The sequence below is a fragment of the Montipora capricornis genome, chromosome 7 (genome assembly GCF_036669925.1).
Source record: "Montipora capricornis isolate CH-2021 chromosome 7, ASM3666992v2, whole genome shotgun sequence".
NCBI classification, from domain to species: Eukaryota; Metazoa; Cnidaria; class Anthozoa; order Scleractinia; family Acroporidae; genus Montipora; species Montipora capricornis.
The window spans coordinates 12,600,698-12,625,697 of NC_090889.1; the positions used below are offsets into that span (position 1 = coordinate 12,600,698).

Here is a 25,000-nt window from a genome sequence, read left to right on the forward strand (position 1 = left end):
CAGCTGTCACAAGATTTTTAGACAGATCCAAATCATATAGGGCCAAGAAGCACTTAAAAGGAAAAAAGTCAATAAAAAGTCTCCTTGAGGCCAAGGAAAAAAAGATCCAGTTTTTTAAGTCTCTCTCTCCATAATTCCTGTCCTTATGACCAGTTTTATAGCTCTTGGCTGAACTCTTTCACTTGTGTCATAAACAGTCAGGGAGTATGTTAATGAGGGAAGATTGAAGAAACAGCTTGTTAAAAGTTGTTCACTTCAATGTTTACAATTGTTACGAAAAATAGCATTGCGTGACTAGCGTTATTTTCTAGAAGCTTCCCGAGAGTTCGTAGTTTGTTTATTTTTGGCTCGTGCGTAAACGTTTCTAAATCGGTGTGTTTTGTAATCTTTTTATAATTAAATTGTTTACTGTTTTGGAAATTTCTAGAATCTCATTGTGAAATTATATAATCAAGCGAGTCTGAGTGATGTTTTAAACTACAGTAGCTTTCACAAGCGAAGAGAGTTAGCGGTAGCCGTGTTTAGTCAAGTGTGACAGAAACAGTGTTTATTCAAGTTGGCGGAGGTCGTGAAAGTTTATCGAGTACGTGCTGTTTAGAGTTTTACTTCGTGGAAACTACGTTAACCTTAGAATAAATCTTTTTGTTGTTCTTCCGACAACCCTGCGTTCAGTTTAGTTTGCAAGCTACCCATCCTCAAGAACATTCGACCTCGTAACATTGGGGGCCTGTCCGGGAGAGGAATTCATTTGTTTGTCGACTACAGTAACCAGGAAAGAGCAGTTCAAGAAGAAGGAGTTACAGCTAAAGTAAGAAGAACTTGACAAGAGAGTATAGCTAAAGTAAGAAGAACTGTACAAGAGAGTATATTGTGTTTTTGCTGTGAAATACTGCTATGGAAATGGAAAAGCTGCACAAGTTTGTAGAAAAGCAACAAAAGCTAGACGAAGAAAGATAAGAAAAACGTAGACAATTGGAATAGGAAAGAAAAGAAAAACGTAGACAATTGGAAGAGGAAAGGGAAGAAAAACGTAGACAATTTGAAGAGGAAAAAGAAGAAAAACGTAGAATCTAGAATCTCATTGTGAAAGTATATAATCAAGCGAGTCTGAGCGATGTTTTTAACTAGTTTTCACAAGCGAAGAGAGTCGGCGTTAGCCGTGTTTAGTCAAGTGTGACAGAAGCAATGTTTATTCAAGTTGGCGGAGGCCGTGTAAGTTCATCGAGTACGTGCTGTTTAGAGATTCACTTCGTGGAAACTACGTTCATTTTGGAATAAATCTTCTTGTTGTTGTTCGGACAACCCTGCGTTCAGTTTAGTTTGCAAGCTACCCATCCTCAAGAACATTCGAACTCGTAACAGCAATGACGAGCAATAATTATTATCAAAATCAAAATGACAGTTCTGTCAAGGTATACAGTGATATGCTCCCCAAATTAATACACTTGCCAACAAATGTTTTTTTGGTTTGAGCAATCTACCCCTCATCTCTTATTAATCTGGTTTGAGTTGTTTGTTTTCCTTAACAAACAAATTTGGCTCTATTGAGAGCCCTCTCAATGGCCCTCTTTGGGAAATGTATGGATATTTTCTGGAATCACACAATGCAAAACAAACGCCTTCAAAACGCAGGTCTCTACCAAAACATGACACTGTGTTCGCTTGGTTCATAAAGCAATACTCAGGCTGTAAGTCATCTCAAAATTATTAAATTATGGATAAATGGTAATGTAATAGAAATGTGATTTGTTCATTTTGAAGACTCCAAACGATGTCATGTATTAAAAACTCAATTTAACGGTTCCCTTGAATTAAATTGGGAATTTGAACATATACCCATAAAACGTCTGAAAAGGTGAAACTGCAAGAAAACAAGGTTACCAAAATAATCATATCACCTAACCAAAGAAATTAAAAGACTGACAGGTACATGTAAAAGTCATATTTGGCTTCTGGTTGGCCAAAGCTTTCCTTAAAGGCCCTAACGTTTTCCTATTTATGTAATTCTGCATGCCATAACATGAGATGTGGGATACCGGCTCACAGTCTTGGCGATGTGTACCCGGCTCACCCCCACCAACAAACAGTACTGTACTGTATTACATAATTACTAAAATTTTCAACTTTGACACTATTAGACTTATGATGTGTGAAGAAACAGAAGGTTTTAATTAATGTAATGTTTACCGTTTGTTTTTCAAAACTTATGGAGAAAAAAACTACATTGTGGCACTTAAGTGCTAAAGACACTAACAAACATGTTTAGTCATCCATGGCCACTTATTTTGATTCAAATGTTTCATTTTTGCAGTTGATACTCACAATAATTATAAAAATGACACTTATAAATAAATTTACTCTGATGTTTTTGTATTGAAATGTAAAACTTTGCTTGATGAATAAGCTCTTATCACAAATCCTTTCAAGGAATGGGTTCATCAAGTTCAGTGGCGTAACAATTCACTCGCAGTGCTTCTGTTACGCGTTCCACTGCCACTGGCCATGGTCGTTCACTTCAGATCCCTTCGTCGAGTGTTCTACAAATGAAAACTTGGAATTTGTAGCGACCAGAAGGACTAACACTAAACGGACCGGTTGATAACTGCCAATATCTTCTCTACAGCTCTTCGCCTTACATTGACAAATATTGAGAGCTGCACGATGGCCAGAAATTGCTTCCAGTTCACCGTGCAAAGAGCTGTCAAGGTGTGGTATTTTTCTCTCAAGCTCCCTCAAGACCTTTACTTCGCTGGACGCTTCAAGTTCTCGAAGAAAACTTTCACTGAACAAATCTCTGGCTGCTTGTGTTTCTTGTGTTTTTCTTCTTCTTGTGCTTTTCCACCACAGCCTTGTAAGAAAGGCGTTTCTAAAACGAGGGTATGGGAAAGAGCAAGGGTGAGGGTAACGGTAAGGGTAAGGATACGAATACATAAAGTATCGTAAACATGCATAAAAGCTAACCTTAGGCCTAAATAGGCCTAAAAAAAGTTTTTAGGCCTAAGGTTAGCTTTTATGCATGTTTAGGATACTTTCTGTATTCGTAGTGTGGCAGTGTGGCCCAGTGGTAAGGGCGCTGGCCTTGAGATCCGGAGATCCCGGGTTCAAGACCCGCTTTGACCACTCGCTGAATTTGTTCCTGGTAGTCCCTGGTTCAACTTCCCAGCTGCACTTGTAAATAGCCAACTGGTTTGCCTCCGGCCGGTTGGGATTCTTAACAGTTGTTGCTGTTGTTTCGTTGATTGCTTCATTGGCCCTGAAAAGCCCCTATGGGGAGTGGTCAATTAAGCATATAAGTATGTGTATCCTTACCTTTACCCTCACCCTTGGTCTTACCCTTATCATCGTTTTAGAAACGGTGCAGTAAGAAGCAGAAGTGTCATCTTCTGAGGGAACGTTTTCGCTCGACCGCTGAACACCACAAAGCTTACGCTTTCTCTATTACTTTGCGGTATGGAATTACCTGAAACATTTTCCGAAATTCCGGAGGACTTTTTCCCGGTACCCTTTTCAATATTGATTCCGAAATCTAGACGCCTGTATTCCACTTGAGAAAGCCACAAATAAATATTCAACATCGCCATTTCACAATGTCATGTTGGCACGCTCCAGTGATTTGTTATGACGTCGTGCTCAAAACTTGCGCACGTCTCGGGAAACCGAATTCCGTTTTCTATAAATAAGTTAAGTGATACTGGCATATCCTGGCCAACGCCCCTACTCTGCCTCTATGTCCCTCATTTTCTCTTGACCGTCCGTACGTCCACACCTCCATGTCTGCTAATGTGACCAATATCACGCTGGTTTATAGCACACATCTTTGATATGGCAATTCCATGTTATGGTCAATTGACAGCTGTCAAACAAGGTATTCGCTGACCAGTGTCTCGTGACCATATCGCGGGCTCGGTTTTAGCTTATCGAGGTTAGCTGTTTTTTTGAGGTTGGCTGTTGACCAGGTACTGGTTTTCGATTGGATTGCAGGCTCAAACCAGTATAACTCACCTAAACATAGACGAGGCTTGATTTATCGCGCACTTACTGTGGCTCGACCCGGCTACACGGCCGTACTATGTCAACTGAAGCTTAACAGTCAACGCTTTTCGTGCTCAGGTGGAAAACAGTCTGGAAAATATTTTCTCTCTGCATTTTTCTCTGGTTTTAATCCAGTTTGACACAATGTCATAGAGCAATGGCGACCAATTTTCCATTCTTTTGTCTTTATGTTAATTAGACCTACTCGACTCATTTTGAAACAAATGTTCTTTTAAAATTTGCTCGTCGTAGCGAGGCTAGTTAGGCTTATCAGCATTAAAACAAAAGAATATTTTATTTGGCCGCCATTATATAAGAGGTCTATGATAGCTGTGGTCCACACTGGTGGCTAGTATGCAGTTATTCAAGTCCAGCATAGGAGAGATATAAACTTAAGGCTGTGTGTTTATTTTTAATTTGTTTAGAGCTGCTTTTTTCTCTGTATTGCAATTTTCGGCATATCCTTAGAAGCTCTGATAAGGTTGCATGATGCCTGGGAGAACTGCTTTTTTCTCTGTATTGCGAATTTTTGGCATATCTTTAGAAGCTCAAATAAGGTTGCATGATGCCTGGGAGAACTATGACTAGAACAGAAACGAAAAAAGAGAGAAAGAGAAGGAGAACGACAAAACAGAATACCAGTAATAGCTCAAACTTGGTGGAACAAGTTACTCCACAAATTATTTTCTTGGGCACTAAACAGTTGTCATTTTTACGGATACCTTATTTTAAGTGGATGCGTATTTTTAATGGTGCATGTTAAAAAAAATCAAATATTTTCAAATTTTCCCTGCACAGCCCAAAAACGGATTTTGATCAATCCTCTTTTCAGATGTAGCCTATTATGTCTCTAAATGCACTGTATATTTTTTTAAGTCGTGTGTTTTTATTTTGGAGAAAATGCGAATTTAAGAGTTAGTGTCGAAATCACCATTAATTCCGCAGCAATTAACGCTTACGTTGCCGTCAAGTTTCGCCACCAAAACCAATTCTTATCAGCTCGAACCTCCTAAAAGCTCTTCTGTGGTATCTCGATATCTGGTTTACGTGATTTTTCAGAAATTTAAATCATGGTTTGCACCCGAAATAATTTCAACTTCAAGACGTCTGGTTTTACTTGACTGAAGGTACCCCTGAAACCGCATCGTTTTTCAACATGCGATAAAGCTCAAAAGCTAACAATATTAACATCGGTAACTCTCTAAGTGATCAGTTTTCAAGTGATATAAAAATTTCTTTAGGCAATTGTATACGCGCTGCGTGACAAGTCATCAAATTCATGTGTTTTTGACTTTTCGACATCAAACGTCCTAATTTGCATATTCATCGAGTCACTTAGAAGTTCTTGTTTCAACTTGTTTACGGCAAAAATTGCAACTGTTACAATACTTTCTAATTGTTTATGACTTTGCTGTTGTTTAGAACCTCCAATTTTACCACACATCACATAGTGTCAGCCAACAGTTGGTGTACAGACGATTACTATTCAATGCGTTCATGTCCCAGTGTCAGTTCACTTTAGCAGTGATGACAATTTCTTATAATGACCAAATTGGCTCAACCTTTTCCTGGTAACCTCATAATATCTGTTCCATAGAAAACTTTCCCGTTCAGCTGGGAACCGTATTCCTTCAAACCCAATGTTACACGAGTTCACGTTTGGTTGATGTGTGGTTTTAGCCGCACCGCCCATAAACCAATAGTTTTGGCCTGAAGGAACATAACAGCAGACCAGTAGTGCTGTTAGAATAAATTGGTGTTAAGTTTGACTTAAATCGAGTTTTAGGATAGTCATACCCACCCTTCCCACGAATTTCTTTCGGAGAAAATAAGCATGGGAGCCGTACCCAGACCTGAATTGCGTGCTTGCTTACTCCCATTGTACTCTCAATTTCTACACCCGTCCGACACATCAGTTTTCAAGGTCACATTCGTCACAATTTGCTTAAAATTATACACTAACGCAGCCTTCTTTGTTTTGAGAGTGGTTTAAAGAAAAACATCAAAAACTCGCTCTTTCTTTTTCATTTCGAAATTAGAAGTTAAAATTCTCAGTGAGTTGAAAACCGTGAACTTTGAAAGGAGCTCTTTTTAGCAGAATCGCTCCGACATGAGCAACCATCAACTGAACTGCCGCGTGCCACTTTCTTTAAATTGCCTCGAAGGAAGTGTGGAAGCGAAGACGGTAGCCCCAGGCAGGAGATTACTCAAATGGGGATTGGACTGACATATGAAGCAAAATCTAGACCCGCTGGGATATGACAATGTAAATCTACTGATTTGCATGACCATCGATGTAGAAAATCTGCCTTCAGTTGCTCATCGCAAAAACCAAGTCTCCAGAGATTTCTGATATGCGGGCGACTTTGGAAGCATAGCAAAAGAAAGATTAAAATGCACAGCTTCGACTTCATGGTCTGCTTATTATCACACAAGCTGTGGATCATGGTGCCGGGTCCCAGAGCCGGTCCATCAATACTACTCCCTCCAGCGAACAAAGCCACGAGAGAGTACATTTCAAAGATGCAGGACTGGGCAAGTGCGCATGGGTCTATGCGACAGAGAATTGTGTGTGCGCCAGGAAATCACCATGGCAAGGGCTGGAACAGTTCCAGATTACCTGTATGAAAAGGAAGTTCAGGTTAGAGAAAAAGTCAGCTTTCGGTCGACTTCAAATGCCATAAACAGAGATATGCCGCACCAGGAGGAACCTGAGAAGAATACTGTTGAAGACGACGTGTCCGAATTCGACTCCAGTAGTGATTAAGGAAGTTGTGCGGGTGAAGATTCAGTGATAGAAGAAGAAAGTAATTAAGGGAATCTACAAATTACTCGAGATATAGATTTTCTCATGAAAGCAAAATCCCGATTTGGCCCATTCGTTCATTTTAACGGTCGATACGTTTTCTAAAGTGGAGACAGGAACAGGAAATCAGCTGTCTCTTGAAAATGGCCGGCCAGCACCTGTCGTTGCCGACAGTTACACTCAGTTGCGCTGGGTAAGGCACGGCAAGGAAACAGCCTCGTTACGGCGCATTTTGCCCCTCACCTGTGCTGACTTAAGTGTACCTAATCAACATTGACAGTAAATAGAAATGCAAGCACCTAATGTTCACTCATTTCAATCCTCTGTAAGTGGCGTTTTTCAGTCTAACTGAACTTTTGTAATTTCTCACGATTGAATGACTGAATGAATTGGTCAGAAATTGATATTCTGACGCCACAATGGAGAGGCTCGCGGGGTGTCACGGGACTAGTTAAGGGTATTTAACAGTTTCGGCGGGAGACTTAGGTCATTCTAGGTCACCCAGTCTCCCTGTCTGTTTTCTTTTTTAATTATGTGCTGTTTTAATTATTTTCACCGTTTCTTCGGGGTTTTATGCTGCCGCATTAGATGAGGAATACGTTTCCACATGTTTTTTGGCTACGTCTAAAGGGTGGTTTTTTAGTGGTTTTTCGTATCTGGCGTAGCATAACTTCTATGAGATTATATTTAACGTTAGTTCGTATAGTAGGCTTGCGTTGTATTTGTAATAGGATTGACTTGCATTTGTACAGCTCACTGAGACATCCTACATAAACTTTCACTCGTAGCTCGTTGAAGTGTAGTCAGAATTATCTATAATAAACTTACGATTGAAATATGGCGTTGAGGTCGAGCAAAGCGGTTTCAGCCTGGCGGGATCGGGATGGAAATGCTCATTGCGACGGGATGGCGGGATGGAACAAAAGTAGCGGCAGGATACGTGATTAAAAAAGCCTATTTTGGACTCTCGAGAACTGTCTATCACGCGTCACGCTGAATTTTACAACTGTAACTACTCGTCATTACTTTAACCGTGAAGACTTGAAGAAGTAGTCTGATCGTGAATCACGGAAAATCCATTTGCCACTCTCAAAATAGAGAAGGCTGCGTTAGTGTATAATTTCAAGCAAAAAGTGGTGAATGTAACCTTGAAAACTGATGTGTCGATGTAGAAATTGAGAGTACAATGAGAGTAAGCAAGCACGCAATTCAGGTCTGGGTACGACTTCCATGCTTATTTCCTGCGAAAGAAATTCGTGGGAAGGGTGGGCATGACTATCCTAAAACTCGATATAAGTCAAACTTAACACCAATTTATTCTAACAGCACTACTGGTCTGCTGTCATGTTCCTTCAGGCAAAAACTATTGGTTTATAGGCGGTGCGTCTAAAACCGCACATCAACCAAACTTTACCGGAAAATCACTAAATGTCACGTGAACTCGTGTAACATTGGGTTTGAAGGAATACGGAATGCGGTTCCCAGCTACACGGGAAAGTTTTCTATGGCACAGATATTCAGTTTGTGATACTATGAGGTTACCAGGAAAAGGTTGAGCCAATTTGGCCATAAAAAGAGAATGTCATCATGGCTAAAGTGAACTGACGCTGGTACATGAACGCATTGAATAGTAATCGGATGTACACCAACTGTTGGCTGACACTATTTGTGTGATTTGTGGTGAAATTGGAGGTTCTAAACAACAGCAAAGTCATAAACAAGTAGGAAGTATTGTAACAGTTGCAATTTTTGCCGTAAACAAGTTGAAACAAGAACTTCTTTAGCGAGTATACAATTGCCCAAAGAAATTTTTATATCACTTGAAAGCTGATCACTTAGAGAGTTAACGGTGCAAATATCGTTAGCTTTTGAGCTTTATCGCATGTTGAAAAACGATGCGGTTTCAGGGGTACCTTCATTCAAGTAAAACCATACGTCTTGATTGATATTATTTCGGGTGCTAGCCGTGATTCAAATTTAAAAAAAAAACCACTTAAACCAGATATCGAGATACCACAGAAGAGCTTTTAGGAGGTTTCGAGCTGATACGAATTGGTTTTGGTAGCGAAACTTCACAGCAAAGTAAGCGATGATGATGATTTCGACACAAACTCTTAAATTCGCATTTTCTCCAAAATAAAAATACACATGGCTTAAGAAACTATACAGTGCATTTAGAGACATAATAGGCTACATCTGGATAAAATTTGAGCAAAATCCATTTTCGAGCTGTGGCCACCTTTTGTTCAATTTTTGTGGACATGCAAGTCTTAAAAAGTGGTTTAATTGGTTTTTCCTTTGTTCAGAAATGAAACTGAAATTTATATTTTCAACTGGAATTAAATAAAAATTATCTGTACTTTCTTGGACGTAAAGAAATAGTTGATTTGTTTGTTTGTTTTCCTCTAAAATAACAACAACACTTTATTAACAGATTACCATTTACATGGAGTCATTTCCGCCCGCAAATAGCAGGTGGGAGAATTTTTGAGGAGGTAAATAAAGGCACCGTATGCACTCTGGGTTCAGAAAAAATGCGTCAACCGAAGGACACGGCTTTGCAGCACGAGGATTTTTTGTAGATGGGATTTAGCAGCTTGACCCCAAGAAGCCAAACCATAAGACAGGTAGGGTAGTATCAAAGAGCGATAAATACTTAATAAAGTAGTAAAAGGGACGAGGTGCCTAAGACGTGAAATAACTCCAATAATTCTACATATTTTGGGTGCGACATAGTCAATGTGGTGTTTCCAGCTCAAATGATTGTCCAGTAAGAAACCTAGATATTTAACATAATCCTTACATTAAAGGGAAGTAAAACAGAGATTATTATTATCAAACATTTGAATATCGACCGGACGGTCCATCTTACGTTGGTAAAGACGAAAAATAACAAAGTTTGACTTTTTAGCGAGCAAACGTGCAAGTGCTTTTCGATGTACCTCGACAATAACAAGAAAAAATTGCCTTTATGTTATAAACACGTAATGGCAATGAGCTCTCTTAAAAATACGGATAAATAACGCCAGCTTGTGTTTTGAAAAGTTTGTTTAAAGCTCCTACAGTTAATTTGTTGGAGTGGATCTTGTTGGAAGTTTGTCCTTTCTTGGTTGCATTGCCGTATTTTGCCGATTCTTGTTCCAAGCCAAGCTGGCATGTTTCAATGATTTACCTCAAAATGTGAATGATCTCGTTTTCAGAGGTAAAGTGGAAAAACAGAACATCAGTAAAACTCTTTTTTGACCTTGAACTGACAAAGTTTCCTTACGGTTTCTAGTTTTAGCGTGATTTCTATTCGCCGGATATTGACAGTTGACTCTTAAATGGCTTTTTCCTTTTTCATTCGCTCGCTAAGAATGTGCTTGTTTTCTTCTAAAACTCATGCGATTCAAGAAAAGAAATCATTGCCAAACTGGTGAATTTCAAAGTAAACTTCGCTTGAAAAACCGATATCGCACTCATCGCTTTGTGATTCATGCGATATCGGTTTTTTGCATGAAATTTACCGTGGAATATCACTAGTTAGGAAATGCATTTTTCTACGGAAGAAAGCAAAGAAAATGATTTGATTAAGTAGTAGTCGCAAACACCAAAACGCGAAAAATTCGAAAACCTTTTCTGTTCACTAACCCTACAGGCAGTAAGAATAAATAACCAGGGAGCTCCACTTTTACGCTTGGCTAAATGTACATATTATTTTTGTCGGCCACCCTCACAATGACCTTGGGGTGCCTGTGGATAGGTCAGATGGTTCATGGTCATGGATTCAAGTCCTGTTGAAGCCGTGTTTTTTCAGGCTTGTTTTGCAACTGATAACTACTGATCTACAGTTGCTTCATGACTGCAATGGTTACTTTCATTGAGAGACTGATAATGCTCTAATTAATGAATATAAATTACTGATAGAATTCTTATGAAAAATATATGTAATTGCTGGTAATGTGCAATGAAATTAACGTTCAAACAAGGAAAGAGCAACGCAATGATTAAGTTGCAAGCCAATTTCTCAGTAGATCACATAAACAAACAATGAGGTTACTGGTGATTAAAAGAGCTGATGTTAAAGCGAGTGACACTAACGGAAGTAGATGAGAAATTAAATCTACCTGGTACAAAGGATTTTAAGATTGATGAGGACAATGAAGATCATGGAGGTAATGATCTTGATGATTAGTATAATGTTGGTGAAGGTGAAATTTTTAACAATTAGAGCCGTGGCCCTTGAGGGCGAGGGGTCTAATTGTTTTAGTATCACCCAACGAGTTGGACAGAAAAAGGCGATAATAAAGTTAGCAAATGCAAGTTAAAGAAATATTTATTTGGGAATAAAACGAAAGAAAGCGTCTCGCTTTTCGCTACTCGAGGACTATTAATAATAGTCTTCTAGTACCGTAGCCTATCAAAATGCAGGATTTGCATTAGTCCACTAAAAGCTGATATTTATGATGATGAGGAGGATTAACTTGACTCATGCCGGTAATCAGAAAAAAAAACATGACTAAGGCAAATTCTATTCTTAGGTATTCTGGGTGTTCTTGACGCTCACAGTACTGATATCCTGTCTTATTAAAAAGAAAAAAAAAAAGGAAAATAACGAAAGAAATGACTGAGGTAGGTGCCTCAAATTGCCTCATACGGCCCTGTGATTATGTTGTTGTTCTTGTTGATAATAATGATTTGTAGCATATTGATGGCTTTCTAAGCATTGAAAAACTCACCATTGACGTAAACTGTGTAGAATCGAGTGTAACGTTCTCCTCGACACTCATATGTTCCCCCATCAGCCAGTTGAACACTTTTTATTGTCAAAGTGACACCTTTTACCTCAATTCTCCCGTCTGAATTGAGTTCACTAGTAGTGGTGCCAATTTCATACCATTTAACCTTCCCATTCTGGTTTTCCTTTTCTAAGGAACATTTCACGATTTCAGTGCTACCAAGATTAGAACTAAGGCTTTTCTTTTCCAGAACTTCCAAGTGGTCTAGAACAAAATTATTGTATGGAAGAAATTACTGTCCAAAATTTCTCATCGGTGTTTGCAAGTCTTAATTCGTAGTAAATATAGTTTTTCAATTTAAAGATTCAGTCTTGTAATTACATCTATTTTCAAACACGTTTTATTGTTCTATAACTGTTACCTATAAAATTCCTCTATTTCAACCATAATCAGTTTCTGATAGTCTTTATTTATTTCATCATTTTTTTCCATTATCCGGAGTTCAATTTTGGTTAGTAATAGTGAACTCGAAAGCTGCTTTGCTACTACGACCAGTACACACATACACTGTAACTAGGTCCTTGCGTTTTCTCGTGATTTCCATCGTTTAGTTAGATAAAAATGTGCAACCAGAAATGTTATTGTTGTTGTTGTTGTTGTTCCAAATAGAGTTAAAAGATTGAAATTGAAGTTTGTTTGGAATTGACTGTACAGAATATTTAGCTTACCCCACAAATGTTAAACAATACACCGATGAGGATGATCAAGTTAAAAAACTGTCTCTAGTCACAACCCTCTGTTTGTCAGAAATAGATTAAATACACAGTCTTGGTGAAAAGTGACTACTTACTTGGTACACACAGAGCTTGAGCCCCGATGTCTTCCGGACACTTGTGCTCTCCATCTGAACGATTACATTGGGCTAAAACGGATTCCTGTCCAGTACAAGCTATATCTGACATTACAACGGGTATGTCTTCATCAGTTGTATTCATTCCCGTCATGAATTCGGCCAGGGCACCTCTAAAGCCAAGTTGTTTACAAACAACTTTGGCATCATTGATATCCCATTTAGTGCGACAGATCTTGCCCCACCTTCTGCGGTAAAAAACTTCTACTCTTCCACCATACTTAGCTTTCGCCCCACTTAGGCGCACAGGAACTGAAAGAATGACACATAAGTAAAGGAAAGCTTGGTTCTAATTGTCCTCTACGTTTCGTATTTGCAACAAACCATTGTTTTTTGTTCATTGTCCATTCCTCAATATCTCCAGTTTATCTCAGTTTGACTAAAACTTTGAACAGGATAGGCGATGCTAAAATCCTTAATTTAATAATGTAACAAGGATAATGTTTTAAGAGGAAGCCCACTCATTGAGATTGTTCCAGTTGGGCCTTCATTTCTTAAAAAAAGACTGGGTACAATATAATAAGATAGCGGTTTCAGAATGATCAGTCCCAAAGACGGTGACGTGTGGTCTAGAGATTTGGGCGCTGGGCTTAAATAAGTCCTGCTCTGCAGCAGAGCTAAGTGTGACATTTTTCTCGTTCAGCCCAACTGTACCTTAGTGGCCATGCTTCCAATAATTAGTGCCTTGCCTTTTTTTACCAGCAGTAAGTCATTTTCTTATACAGCGAGCCACAGGTTATTATAAACTAACAAATAGGGTTTTTAGTTGACTTGCTGTGTTAAAACTATGCGATGGTATACGGATAAGACTGAGATTTTCTTTGTTCATACTATTGTACCTGAACACTGGATTTGCGTGTTAATGAACCCACAACTTTGAATGATTGATGAACAGGAATGAGAAGTGATGTTCACCAAGCTTGTATTTCCTCTTTTCCAATTGCCTGTAAAATTGTCGTTACTGTTGTTATAGCCATTTACTTGGCAGGCAAGAATTGCTTCAGTATTATTCCAATGTGCGGTACAAAGCGCTTTCCAGGCGTTGTTCTTGTGAATTTGCATCACTCCAGTAGATGGACTGCCCTCTGTTTGAAAACGTACGGGAAATTCTAATAAAGGAAATTTCAGGGCTAGTGAATAACTGGCAATTCCGCAATTGTTAGCTGGGTTATAATTGACTAATATTAAATGTATTTGTGTTGACCCCGGTAAATTAATGGAGATATAATGACACCTCCTTGTATCCTTTGACTGGCCACCTATTTCTTATATCCAATAGGACATGTGCAACAGGTATGAGGATCGCCAAGCTTTCTCCATCAGATCAACTGAAGAAATCAAATTTATCAAATGCCAGGATGCTAGACAGTTCAGCAGAATTTGTTTGAAGAAAGCTGGCAAAAAAAAAAGCCACAAAGGGAGAATGAACATTCTGTTAATTACAAAAGGACAAACTGACGAGTAAGAAGGTGTTAACCAGTATTTGAGGAGCTGTTTGCAAACAATTGAAACTCAAACAGCGTTGATTTTGGTAACATACCTTGCAGACAACTTGACGTGTTTGTGCACCCTCTCATAACTGTAGTAGATCCTTTGCATGGTATCCCACCAAATTGTGGCTTTGGATTCACGCATTCCCTTGTCCGCATCTGTATGCCATTAAAGACCCTTGTACAAAGACTCCAGTTACCCCAATCACTCCAGCCGCCATCAACTAAATTCAAGAAACATTTGTCAGCAGAGGGTAAGTGCTGCCCTTCGTAATGAAAGACAAACAATATCATATAAACTGTTGTTCGTCGGCCATAAAAGCTCAATTAGAAATAAAACGAAAATCGCGACTTGACGTTTCGTATGCTACAACTGATTTCTCGGCGCGTTCTGTTGGAAGTGATCTCAAATTGCTGGGTTGCGCTCCTGTGTATAATTATAATTTTTCAGTTAAAAGTTTCCGGATATTACCGACAAGGAGCATGGCGCACTTTTCATGTTTTCAGTAAAAACCATCTATTTCCATCTCCATCATGAGCACCGACATAAATCTAACACTTTCGTCGAGGTGAGTACATAAGCTTTAGGCTAAAAATGCTCACTGAAACTTTGTTTATAAGCGTTTCTTTATAAATTGATGGCTGTCGCTTGGAAAATACCGTTAATGTTATCTTTATTGTGTACCAATGCAGTGATATATATTCAATCCTTTATTCACACTATCCAAAGTATTTACACAAAAGATGTCAAAGAAGCACGAACGAGAAACTGGCCGTCTAAGTTCCATCGGTGGAGGAGTACTCCTCCACCGATAGAACTTAGACGGCCAGTTTCTCGTTCAGTACAAAGGGTTTACTGTTACTTCTCAGGAATTGTCTGTTTTGTGCTGCGAACGTTATTTAACTGATGAAGTTATCAACTTGCTCATAATCAAGTACTGTGATGCAGCAAATGGACGCCTTGAAAAAGAACTTTTCTGTATGCTGCCAAGTGATGTTTCTACGAATTTCCGAGAAAGTGCAGTCCACAATCTCTATGTGAATGTCAACATGAGTACTGTGGATCTGATATTTCTACCCATGCATCTACATGGCAATCACTGGGGACTTCTTGTATTTGATGTCCGTGATTGCTCCATAGAGTACGATGATGGATTTTACTATCCTATCGCCGCATTCATTCATTTAGTGTGCAACGGTTCAGAGTACCAATGCCAGATCAACCCTGTAGCTCAGGAAGTTGTGGAGTGGGAGTGGTGTTTTGTGTAAAAGGCTTCTGTAAAGGTTTCCAGACACACTTCACATCGACATTCACAGACGCTCCAATGCTACGAGCACAGCTCATGATTGGTTTACTAAATGAGTAAATCTATCCGGCGCACAATAATGCAACAATTTGCAAACGAAAGAATGGAGCTATATATAAACTCTAAATATTGCTCTGATCCCAGCATGAAAACTAGTTCAAAATGTCTGCTACATGTAGTTTTATCGATAGCGCGAGGTTTTCCAATTAACAATTACATTATTAGATTATTCATAGAAATCGAGAGCGAATAATCTTATTGTTTTAGTGGAATTTTTACTACAATTTACTTCAAATAACGGTTTCTAATCATTTCTTGACGTATTATTAAACTTTGCGCCTGAAAAAGATCGCTCGGATTGAATTGCCATTTAAAATCTAAGTTGTGCACGCGAGCGCATCAACTTTTTCAATAATTTAAACTTTTTTGAAAGTCAAGAAACCGTAAATGTCCTTCGTTTAGACTTATCAGAAATTTAATTACCCATTTGCATCCACATTTTCCTCCAAAACGTTGGAAAAACGAAAAAAGATGTCGTTATTTCCAAGACGACCTCCAGCCACTGCACACTAATGGCTGATAGTGTTCAATGGCTCAGCCAATCAGATTACAGCATTTGCATTAGTATACTAGTAGAATTCTACTAATAGTAGCTAGCAAGGGGCAATTAATACAGTGTGGATTATAAATTCTGAGGTACACGTACGATTTCTCACAAGTCCCACTAATACTTAAAGATATTTTTGGGGCTCTCATCAAGTTGTATCGTTATGTTTGAAGGGAACATGTGCACAACTGCAGTTTAAAAAGTTGAGTGTTTGGGCTCGAGGGTCATTTTCAGCCTTTGTTATGTTATTATTCACAGCTGCAATACCACGCTGAACACCAAACTGTTTTCTCACACCGCGGACAGACAGGAAAAAAATAAATTACGCTTTGCAAATTAGTAGAGCTAACTCTAAGTATTGAACAGATCCGAGTACAAACCCATTATAACACCTGTGGAAAATTCCACCAGTATCAAAGGGCAATTAAGACAATCTGAACCTGGCGTTGGTAAAAACGCTGACAATCCTGAACAGTAACAGCAATAAAGTATTTATCTTTTCCCAATTGTTACTTTTCTAGGTTTTCTTCAGGCTATTTAGCATACATACATACATCCAGTGCTATTTTTTATGCATCCTTTTTCTATTGTAGCTTGTATACATTTTCAAGAAAAACTGCATTCTATTTTGCATTTTTCATTGAAAGTTAAATGGAACAATAAGTTCTTGTAGTTTATGGCCATGGAGTCTGATACATTTTGCGACAGTTGGTTTAAGGTGAACTATAAATTACTGCTAGTTGAATTTTTTCTTGGATTGATAAGTTTCCTAATCCTACTGCCATTCACTGATAATTGTAGTGTTTACTTTGTGAGGTGAGTTTTCTTTCATGATTCCTTTAAAAAATTAGTTATTTAATCAAAAAATTACTTGTTTAAGTAATTAATTAATTAATTAATTAATTAATTACAACTACGTTAAATTAATCGATTGACTCAAAAGCACTTTTAGTTTAATAAATTAATTTAATTTAATTAAAATTGAATTAAAAAAGTTGTTTTTACTCTTCCTGGCTGGCAAAAAAGTAATGTAATGTAAAAATTGCGGCTGGGAAAACCAGTTGTTCATACTTAAGCCGGCTGAGAAAAACCTTTCCCTAAGGGGTTCCTGGCTGGCAACTTCATTTAGCTATCTACTACTAGCTGGCTGTGCGGAGCGGGTTTTTTCTTCCCACGGTTGTTAATTATTAACTATTTATCTCTTATTAGATGTCAATCGACAGTTTCGAGCAGCAACATGTCAATTTTGAAATTTTTCCCGTTGTGCACGCACTCCTGAGATGTTAATATATAAATTTACCCAAGCCTAAAAGCGGAGTTCCCGGCTTGTTTATTCTTACTGGCTGTAGGATTAGTGAAAATAAAAGGCTTTGGAACTGTCCACCTTTTGGTTTTCCCGGATATTGCTTAATTATGTAATTTTCTTCGCTGCCTAACTGGTGAATTCCACGGTTAATTTCACCTGAAAAACCGACTGATCTCATGAATCACGAAGGGATGAATGTGATATCGGTTTTTCCAACGAAACCTACTGTCGAATTCACCAGTTAGGCAATTAATTTTTTACGATGGTAAAAATAAAAATAAAAAAGACCGAAATCGCTTTCATTGCTTGTCTATTTCTATACTGTTAAGTGACCACTTGTGACAAGCCCACAGGTATTATTGCATGCTGCTCTCGTTGCGAGGATAGGATTAAAATACAATACAATACATACTTAATTGACCGCTCCCCATAGGGGCTTTTCAGGGCCAATGAAACACAATCAACGAAACAACAGAACACAACAACTACAACTGTTAAGAATCCCAACTGGTCGGAGGCAAACCAGTTGGCTATTTACAAGTGCAGCTTGGAAGTTGAACCAGGGACTACCAGGAACAAATTCAACGAGTGGTCAGAGCGGGTCTTGAACCCCGGATCTCCGGATCTCAAGGCAAGCGCCCTAACCACTGGGCCACACTGCCTCCTCAACCACAGCGGTCACAGCAGCGTGACACGATCGTTTGTATGTGGTTTGATCACATACGGTGATTCAAATCAACAAGATCGATTCGTACGGTTAATTTAACTGGAAAAACGGTCAAATAGGACTCCTCTGCTCCCTTTGTCAGAATAAGCGAGGCCCCGACCTATTAAATAAAATGTAGCGCTGCTGCTGGTTTTTACTTACTTGACCGTAAACACTCGACTGACGCATCTTCATCGTGATGACAGTTGTGCCGACCCCATCCACGGTTCCCACAATCTTTTAAAGAGCGCTCGAATCCGGCACAGTCTACATCGTCCAGCCATATTATACCGCTACCTTCCCCAAAACGAGCTCTGCGTGGAGCAGCGATGGCAGAGAGGAACCCAAGTGCGCGACAAACAACTTGAGCATCTTTTATATCCCAGTCGTCATCACAAACTGTTCCCCAGACGCCATTGTGATATATTTCCACTCGTCCTTCGCTCCTCTTAGTTCCTCCTACTAGTCTCAAGTCTGCGAGTAAAACAGGTTAAATAGCCAACTTTCGATATATCAAAATTCAGTCCGAAACAAAAGGCATCATCTCTAGGCTCTGGGGAATAAACTTATACAAATCCTTATATCTATTCCCCAGAGCCGCGAGATGATGAATATATCGAAAGTGGTCTATTTACCTACCTCATACTAACCGAGCGCGAGGGCCGTACTGGGGAATATTGGTCCGAACTTCTGTGAAAGTACTGATCGAGCGCAGAGGCTCCCCACAAAAACGACAGAGGGCCGATATTCCCCAGTACGGTCCCAAGCAATTAAGGAGCTATGTCACGCGTGACCGGTATCCGCTAGCCTGAAATGAACATCCGAATTTCTCTTTTGGAGTTTCCGAGATTTGAATGGAATCTTGAAGATTTTTCTGAAAGTTGACCCCTGACCTGCTAAACGCCCTTACTCGCAGTCGGAAATTGAATTGCAAAAGGCGCGGCTCGACCTCGGTGCACAGCACCACAGCCAGCCTGGGAGTCGGTTTTTGTTGAGGAAGGAAAACCGGACTCCCTGGAGAAAAACCCTCAGAGTCAGGTTGAGATCGACTAAAACTCAGCTCACATACGATCTCGGGGCCGAGAGTTGAACCCGGGTCGCAGACGTGGAATGCACGGTTGATAACCACTAAGCCATCCTGTTTAAGACATATGCAGTTTGAAATGATCGCACACTTATAACACCTAATACGTGCGGATATTTTGTTAATTGCTCGTATATAACGCTAATCGACAAATATCCGCGGGTATATTTTGTGTTAAACGTACCATTCAATAAGGTTTCTGTCTCACCTATCAGCTTATATACCGTATGTCCTAATATGGATACTCATTGCACAAACTGTTGTAAAGCTAGAAAATGATAGGCCTTAATTTCCAAGTGTCCAAGCGTTCAGAATTTAATAACACAATTATTTCATTCGCACTCAACTTTGTCCTTGCATATAAAGAATAATCACAGCAAAATGGCTTCAATTGACCTGAATGAATTACAAATTAATATACACGTAAAAAGAATTTGGGCCAAAAAATCCAAGCCATTGTTTGGCTTGCAACTGATACACATATTTTAGTTTAAATTTATCCCAACATTAATTTTTTTGATTCCGCCTGTCTCAAGATCCCAAGACCTTATATGCCTGCCGCCCTGGTAAAAGAAGACATTGCCAGATGGTTTCGAACACCTTCCTGAGATCTAGTAACACCGCAGAAACTGTTTCTGTCTTGTCCCACGCTTCTCTCTAATCCTTAGTAAACTTCAATAGGTCCGTAAAAAGCAAGTGGCCCGTTAAAATCCTCTGGAGACTACTACATTCTGTACTGAAGCTACTCTGAATATGCATGAAAAGCTATTTTTTCCCTCAAAGGGCTGAGCGTTTGGCTGGGATCATAAAACAAACAGCCAATGTCCAATGTTTTATACTAAGAAGTAAAAGAAAATATTGTCTACTTACCCACTTTATGTAACGGTAAATTCCGAGTAGAAGGGAAAACTACATGAAAAAGAAAGAAATGAGCCAGATGTTAAATCTCTGTTAACATAAATTATACCTATGCACATGGTTTTACAAACTAATTCTCATGTAATGATGGACATCGCTAAATTCGTCTGGAACCTGCAGTAAAAGAGGAAACGTGTGACATTACTTGCTTAAACTTAGCAGTGCACGTCAAAAACGAAGTACCCAAAACTCTCGACAAGTCAGGGGTAGTCAAACGTTTCTTTTTTTTTTTTATTTTCACTAAGAAAAATAAAAAAGTAAAATAAAATAAAGAAATTAACCGTCATTTGCATTGTAGCTAACATAATGATTGCAAGCACAAAAGGAGAAGTTAGGTAAAGTCTAGAAGGTGTTCCGCAGTGAACTTTCCTAAGTTTAAACGGACTCAGTACGAAAATATGCTCCCTTTAGTAGTGAGCCTGTGTTTGATTTGAGGTGCGCACTGGCCTGTGAGCATATTATACAATCAATACCATATTCAGCCAATGCAGTCTTCAAACAAGCCCAAATAAAATAATTAAATGGCGTTATAATGGAATGATAAATCCCTTATCGGATGGTTTTACATATAATACGTGCAGACATTTTGCTTGTTGCTCGTATATAACGCTAATCGACAATTATCCGCGGGTATTTTGAGTTAAACCATTCAATAAGGTTTCTGTCTCAGTTATCACCTTATATACCGTATGTCCTAATATGGATACTCATTGCACAAACTGTTGTCAAGCTAGAAAATGATAGGCCTTAATTTCCAAGTGTCCAAGCGTTCAGAATTTAATAACAAACCTATTTCATTTGTGCTTGTCTCATATGCAATGTGAGCTCAAGAAATGAGACACAGGTTAAATCTCTGTTTATATAAATAATACATATGCATATGGTTTTACGAACTAATTCTGAAGAAATGAAGGTCATAGATAAAAGGAAATCGCTAAATTCGTCTGGAACCTGTAGTAAAAGAGGAAACGACAAATTTTTGCTTAAACTTAGCAGTGCTCGTCAAAAACGAAGTACCCAAAACTCTCGACAAGTCAAGTGCAATCCAACGTTTCTTTAAAAAAAAAAAAAAAAAAAACCTCATTTACATCGTAGCTAACATAAGGATTGCAAGCAGAAATCGAGAAGTCTAGAAAGTGTTCCGCAAGGAACGTTCCTAAGTTTAAACGGACTCAGCAAGAAAATATGCTTCTTTTAGAAGCGAGCCCGTGTTTGTTTTGAGGTGCGCCACTGGTCTAAGAGTATATTATGCCATCAATACTATTTTCAGACAATGCAGTCTTCAAAAAAACTAAAACACCAGAATTAAATAGCGGATAGCGCTATCCACCTTTTGAACAACCAAAGCCTGGACCTTACTATATTGTGTACTCAAGCTTCTATGCATATGCATGAAAAACTATTTTGCCCGCAAAGGACTGACAGTTTTGCTAAAAACAGATTAACAACCAATTTTTTTATACTAAGAAGTAAAATAAAATAAAATAAACAAGCCATCCTTTTGCTTGCAGCTAATACACGTATTTTAGTTTAATTTTGACACAACTTAAATTTTCTTTATTCCGTTGTCTTCAGATCCCAAGACCTTAATATGCCTGCCGTTTTGGTGAAAGACGACAGTGCCAGATGGTGTCGAACGCCTTTCTGAGATCCAGTGACACCGCAGAAACTGTTTCTGTCTTGTCCCACGCTTCGTTCTAATCCATAGTAAACTTCAATAGGTCCGTAAAACACGAGTGGCCCCTTAAAACCCTCTGGACACTACTATATTCTCTGTATAGAAAATTTATAGAATATAAATTACAGTTAATGATAGAACCTTTAGCTTATTAGAGTCAAGATAACAGCAAACAATCATGTATCTGTAAATGCTAGCAATACAGGGGCACAAAGATCATTTAGTCTATGAGCCTCATGCGCAGTCAGTTATTGTCCAATCACAGCACTGGCTTTTCCCTCTGTCAATCAAAGCGTGTTTCTCCGTTTGCTTCGGTTCAGTGATTCATTCTGTTCTTCAGCTTTGACAAGAATCACAGTTTACTCTGATAAGACTGTGTGTTTGTAGCTGTTTAATGTGCTTTTATTGCCTCTTTGGAGCGCTCCCAGCAAGTTTCTGATTGAGCAAATCATGCTTTCACGAAATCCGGGAGGATGTTTGACTTCCCGCCAATGCGAAACCCAGACAACTCCTTTCATGTTTATTTTATTGTTTGAGCTCAAACTGCCCTGAATTTATTGTGTTGCTAGAGGTTGAACTCCTTTGTGGTTTACTGTAGTGTTAAACAGTTCTGAATTTACATGTATTGTGTGGCTAAAAAGGGGCAACTACCCCCATTTTTATTTTCCTGAGTTTAAACTGCTTTGAATTTATTGCGTGTTTAAAGGGGAACTCCTCTGATGTTTATCTTAGTGTTTGAGCTTCAACTTCTAGTCTGCAGAATTTATTGTGTGTTAAAAGGGGCAACCCCTCTGATTTAATTTCAGTGTCTGAGCTTACACTGCTGTGACTTTATTGTGTGTTTAATTAAAAAAGGGGCACCTTTTCTTGAGTTTATTTTAGTGTTTGATCTTCACTTGCTCAGCAGAATTCTTCAACTGCTCTGAATTTTTTGATTGGTTTAAGGGGCAACTCCTCTGATTTTTATTTTGTGTTTGAGCTTCAACTGCCCTGAATTACTTTATTGTGCGGTCAAGGGGGCAACTCCCTTCGTTTTATTTTAGAGTCTGAGTCTTAACCCTTCTGATTTTATTTTAGTCTTTTAGTTTTAAAACATAGGAACTTCTAAGAACACATGGACTACTGTTAACAAAAAAATGCAGCTGTTGCTTCAACACTGTGCAGGAACAAGAACAGAAAAATGACGAGGATAGGAATACAACCATGTACAGTCGACCCAACTGTAGCACCATCCTGTCCCTGCAGCTTGATGTCTTGAAGCAGTCCATATCCACTATAAAAGCAGGAGTAACAGAGAACCTACTTGTGATTCCCCTGATTAGTATCTAATCTTGGACACTCAATCTCAGCAGGGCCAGCAAGTGCCTGGAAACAGTCTGAATTCCCAGCTTTTCAAACATTTGGGCGCTAGTTTTCTAATGTTACGAGCACTCATAATTTTAATTCTAGACGTTTTGCAAACTAGCAACAGTAATGAGGGTAAATTACCCCACATTGGTTGATTTTTTACTTCAATTTTGTTTTCTTGTTCGTCATACACTTTGTGTAATTGTGGGGATGAAGTGCTCCATACATGTTGCTCTTTGCCCCACAGACTTACATGGTCAGCGCTCTTGGTAGAATGGGACCACAGGATAGCTGTGTTGCATACTTAGTGGCCCAGGGATTCGGACCCCATGAGAGGATTAGGACCTCTCTATGGCCTGGTGATCTGGATGTGGCCTGGGGATTAGGACCCCATGAGAGGATTAGGACCTCTCTGTGGCCTGGTGATTAGAAGCCCATGAGAGGATGAGGACGTCTCAACCTGGTGATCTGATAATGGGTTGGGAACATCAGATATATATATTTATTAAATTCTCAACCTCGGATAATGCCTTTCGCGTGCTCTGATTGGTTCACTCAATCTCGGTTATCAGCTCATATACCTTGGTTTGACCTTATATGGTAAATGATTGCGTTAAGGGTTGTTAAACTAAAAATGTTTTCGCCGGAATGCGAAATTACTCTTTGAATAAAGCCAAAAAGGAGAAAAAAACACTTTTTTTGTGGAAAGTTTCGATCAATTCCGACGTTTAGAAGTACGCGAAAAGGCAAGAAATGTTTTTGTGATGAGCCTGCGTCTGTCTGACAACAAGGTATTACACAACATCGCATCAGTTCTGATCAAGTTTTTTTCGATTTCGTTCGGATTTGCTCGCTTTTTCCGCTCGTATTTCGTACTTCCAAATTTTTGGAGTTGAAGGAATTTAATAAAACAATTATTCCATTCGCGCTTGTTGGATATGAGACTGGTTATAGCCAACTCGGCGCTACGCGCCTCGTTGGCTATTTACCATCTCATATCCAACGTGCGCTTATGGAATAATTGTTAAATATATAGTTTCACAAAGCTATTTTCATTTCTCGTTCCCTATGCTGAACACGTTTAAAATTTCATTACTTCATTGTTCGGTGCCGTAAAAGCTGCAACTTTAACAGGCCTCCCCCCCATGGTTGGTTACAACACTAAGAGGGTGGTCATCTGATCGTTATGAGAGAAACATCCAATGCCCACAATCAACATTAGCTGGGGTTGCTTCAGAGCTACTTCAAAACTCAAGTTAGTTCTTCTTACATTCTTTGCATGGAGTGGTTTTGATAAACTCTATTTATTTACTGGTGTATTTTTTGCAAGGTTATTATTTCATTCATTTCGTGCTTTCCACCGTATCTGATATTTTCATGAGCTTCTGTTCACTGGGTCTTGAACAACCACTCTATGCATCTTTATTTAAGCATATCATAATATTGCCTTTAGCATATCATGTAATATGTGCTCTGTTCGTCTATGGGGAATACACTTTGTGTATTTTTGGGAAGATTAGAAATACATGTATATAGGTTCACAAAGCTATTTTCAGTTCTCGTTCCCTATGCTTCAACACATTTAAAATTTCATTATGTCATTGTTTGGTGCAGTAAGAGCTGCAGCTCTAACAGGCCTCCTCCCCCCCCCCCCCCCCATGGTCATGGTTGGTTACAACACTAAGGGGGTGGTCATCTGATTGTTGAGAGAAACATCCAATGCCCACAGTCAATATTAGCTGGGGTTGCTTCAGAGCTACAGTACTTCAAAACTCAAGTTAGTTCTTTTTACATTCTTTGCATGGAGTGGTTCTGATAAACCCTTTTTATTTACTGGTGTATTTTTGCAAGGTTATTATTTTATACAAAATTTTTACAATTCTGTGCTTTCCACAGTATCTGGTATTATAATGAGCTTCTGTTCACTGGGTCTTGGGCAAAACCACTCTATGCATTAATTAAGCATATTATAATATTGGCTTTAGCATATCATGTAATATTTGCTCTCTTCGTCTATGGGGAATACACTTTGTGTATTTTTGGGGATTAAGTGCTCCCATGCCGGTCACACTTTCACCCATAGACTCATGG

The 25,000-nt window shown here is 38.9% G+C and overlaps 1 protein-coding gene across 1 annotated transcript in view; it reads right to left on the reverse strand.

The window, feature by feature from the left end:
- Positions 1 to 25,000, reverse strand: part of LOC138055653 (inactive tyrosine-protein kinase 7-like) — a 64,425-nt gene that overhangs the window by 38,691 nt on the left and 734 nt on the right. Inside the window, exons 2-7 of the mRNA XM_068901539.1 lie at positions 18,948 to 19,020; positions 18,045 to 18,356; positions 14,007 to 14,180; positions 13,306 to 13,575; positions 12,407 to 12,718; positions 11,557 to 11,820 (exon numbers count right to left, since the gene is read on the reverse strand). Coding sequence (XP_068757640.1) covers positions 11,557 to 11,820; positions 12,407 to 12,718; positions 13,306 to 13,575; positions 14,007 to 14,180; positions 18,045 to 18,356; positions 18,948 to 19,020 — 1,405 coding nt within the window. The remainder of the gene's footprint in view (positions 1 to 11,556; positions 11,821 to 12,406; positions 12,719 to 13,305; positions 13,576 to 14,006; positions 14,181 to 18,044; positions 18,357 to 18,947; positions 19,021 to 25,000) is intronic.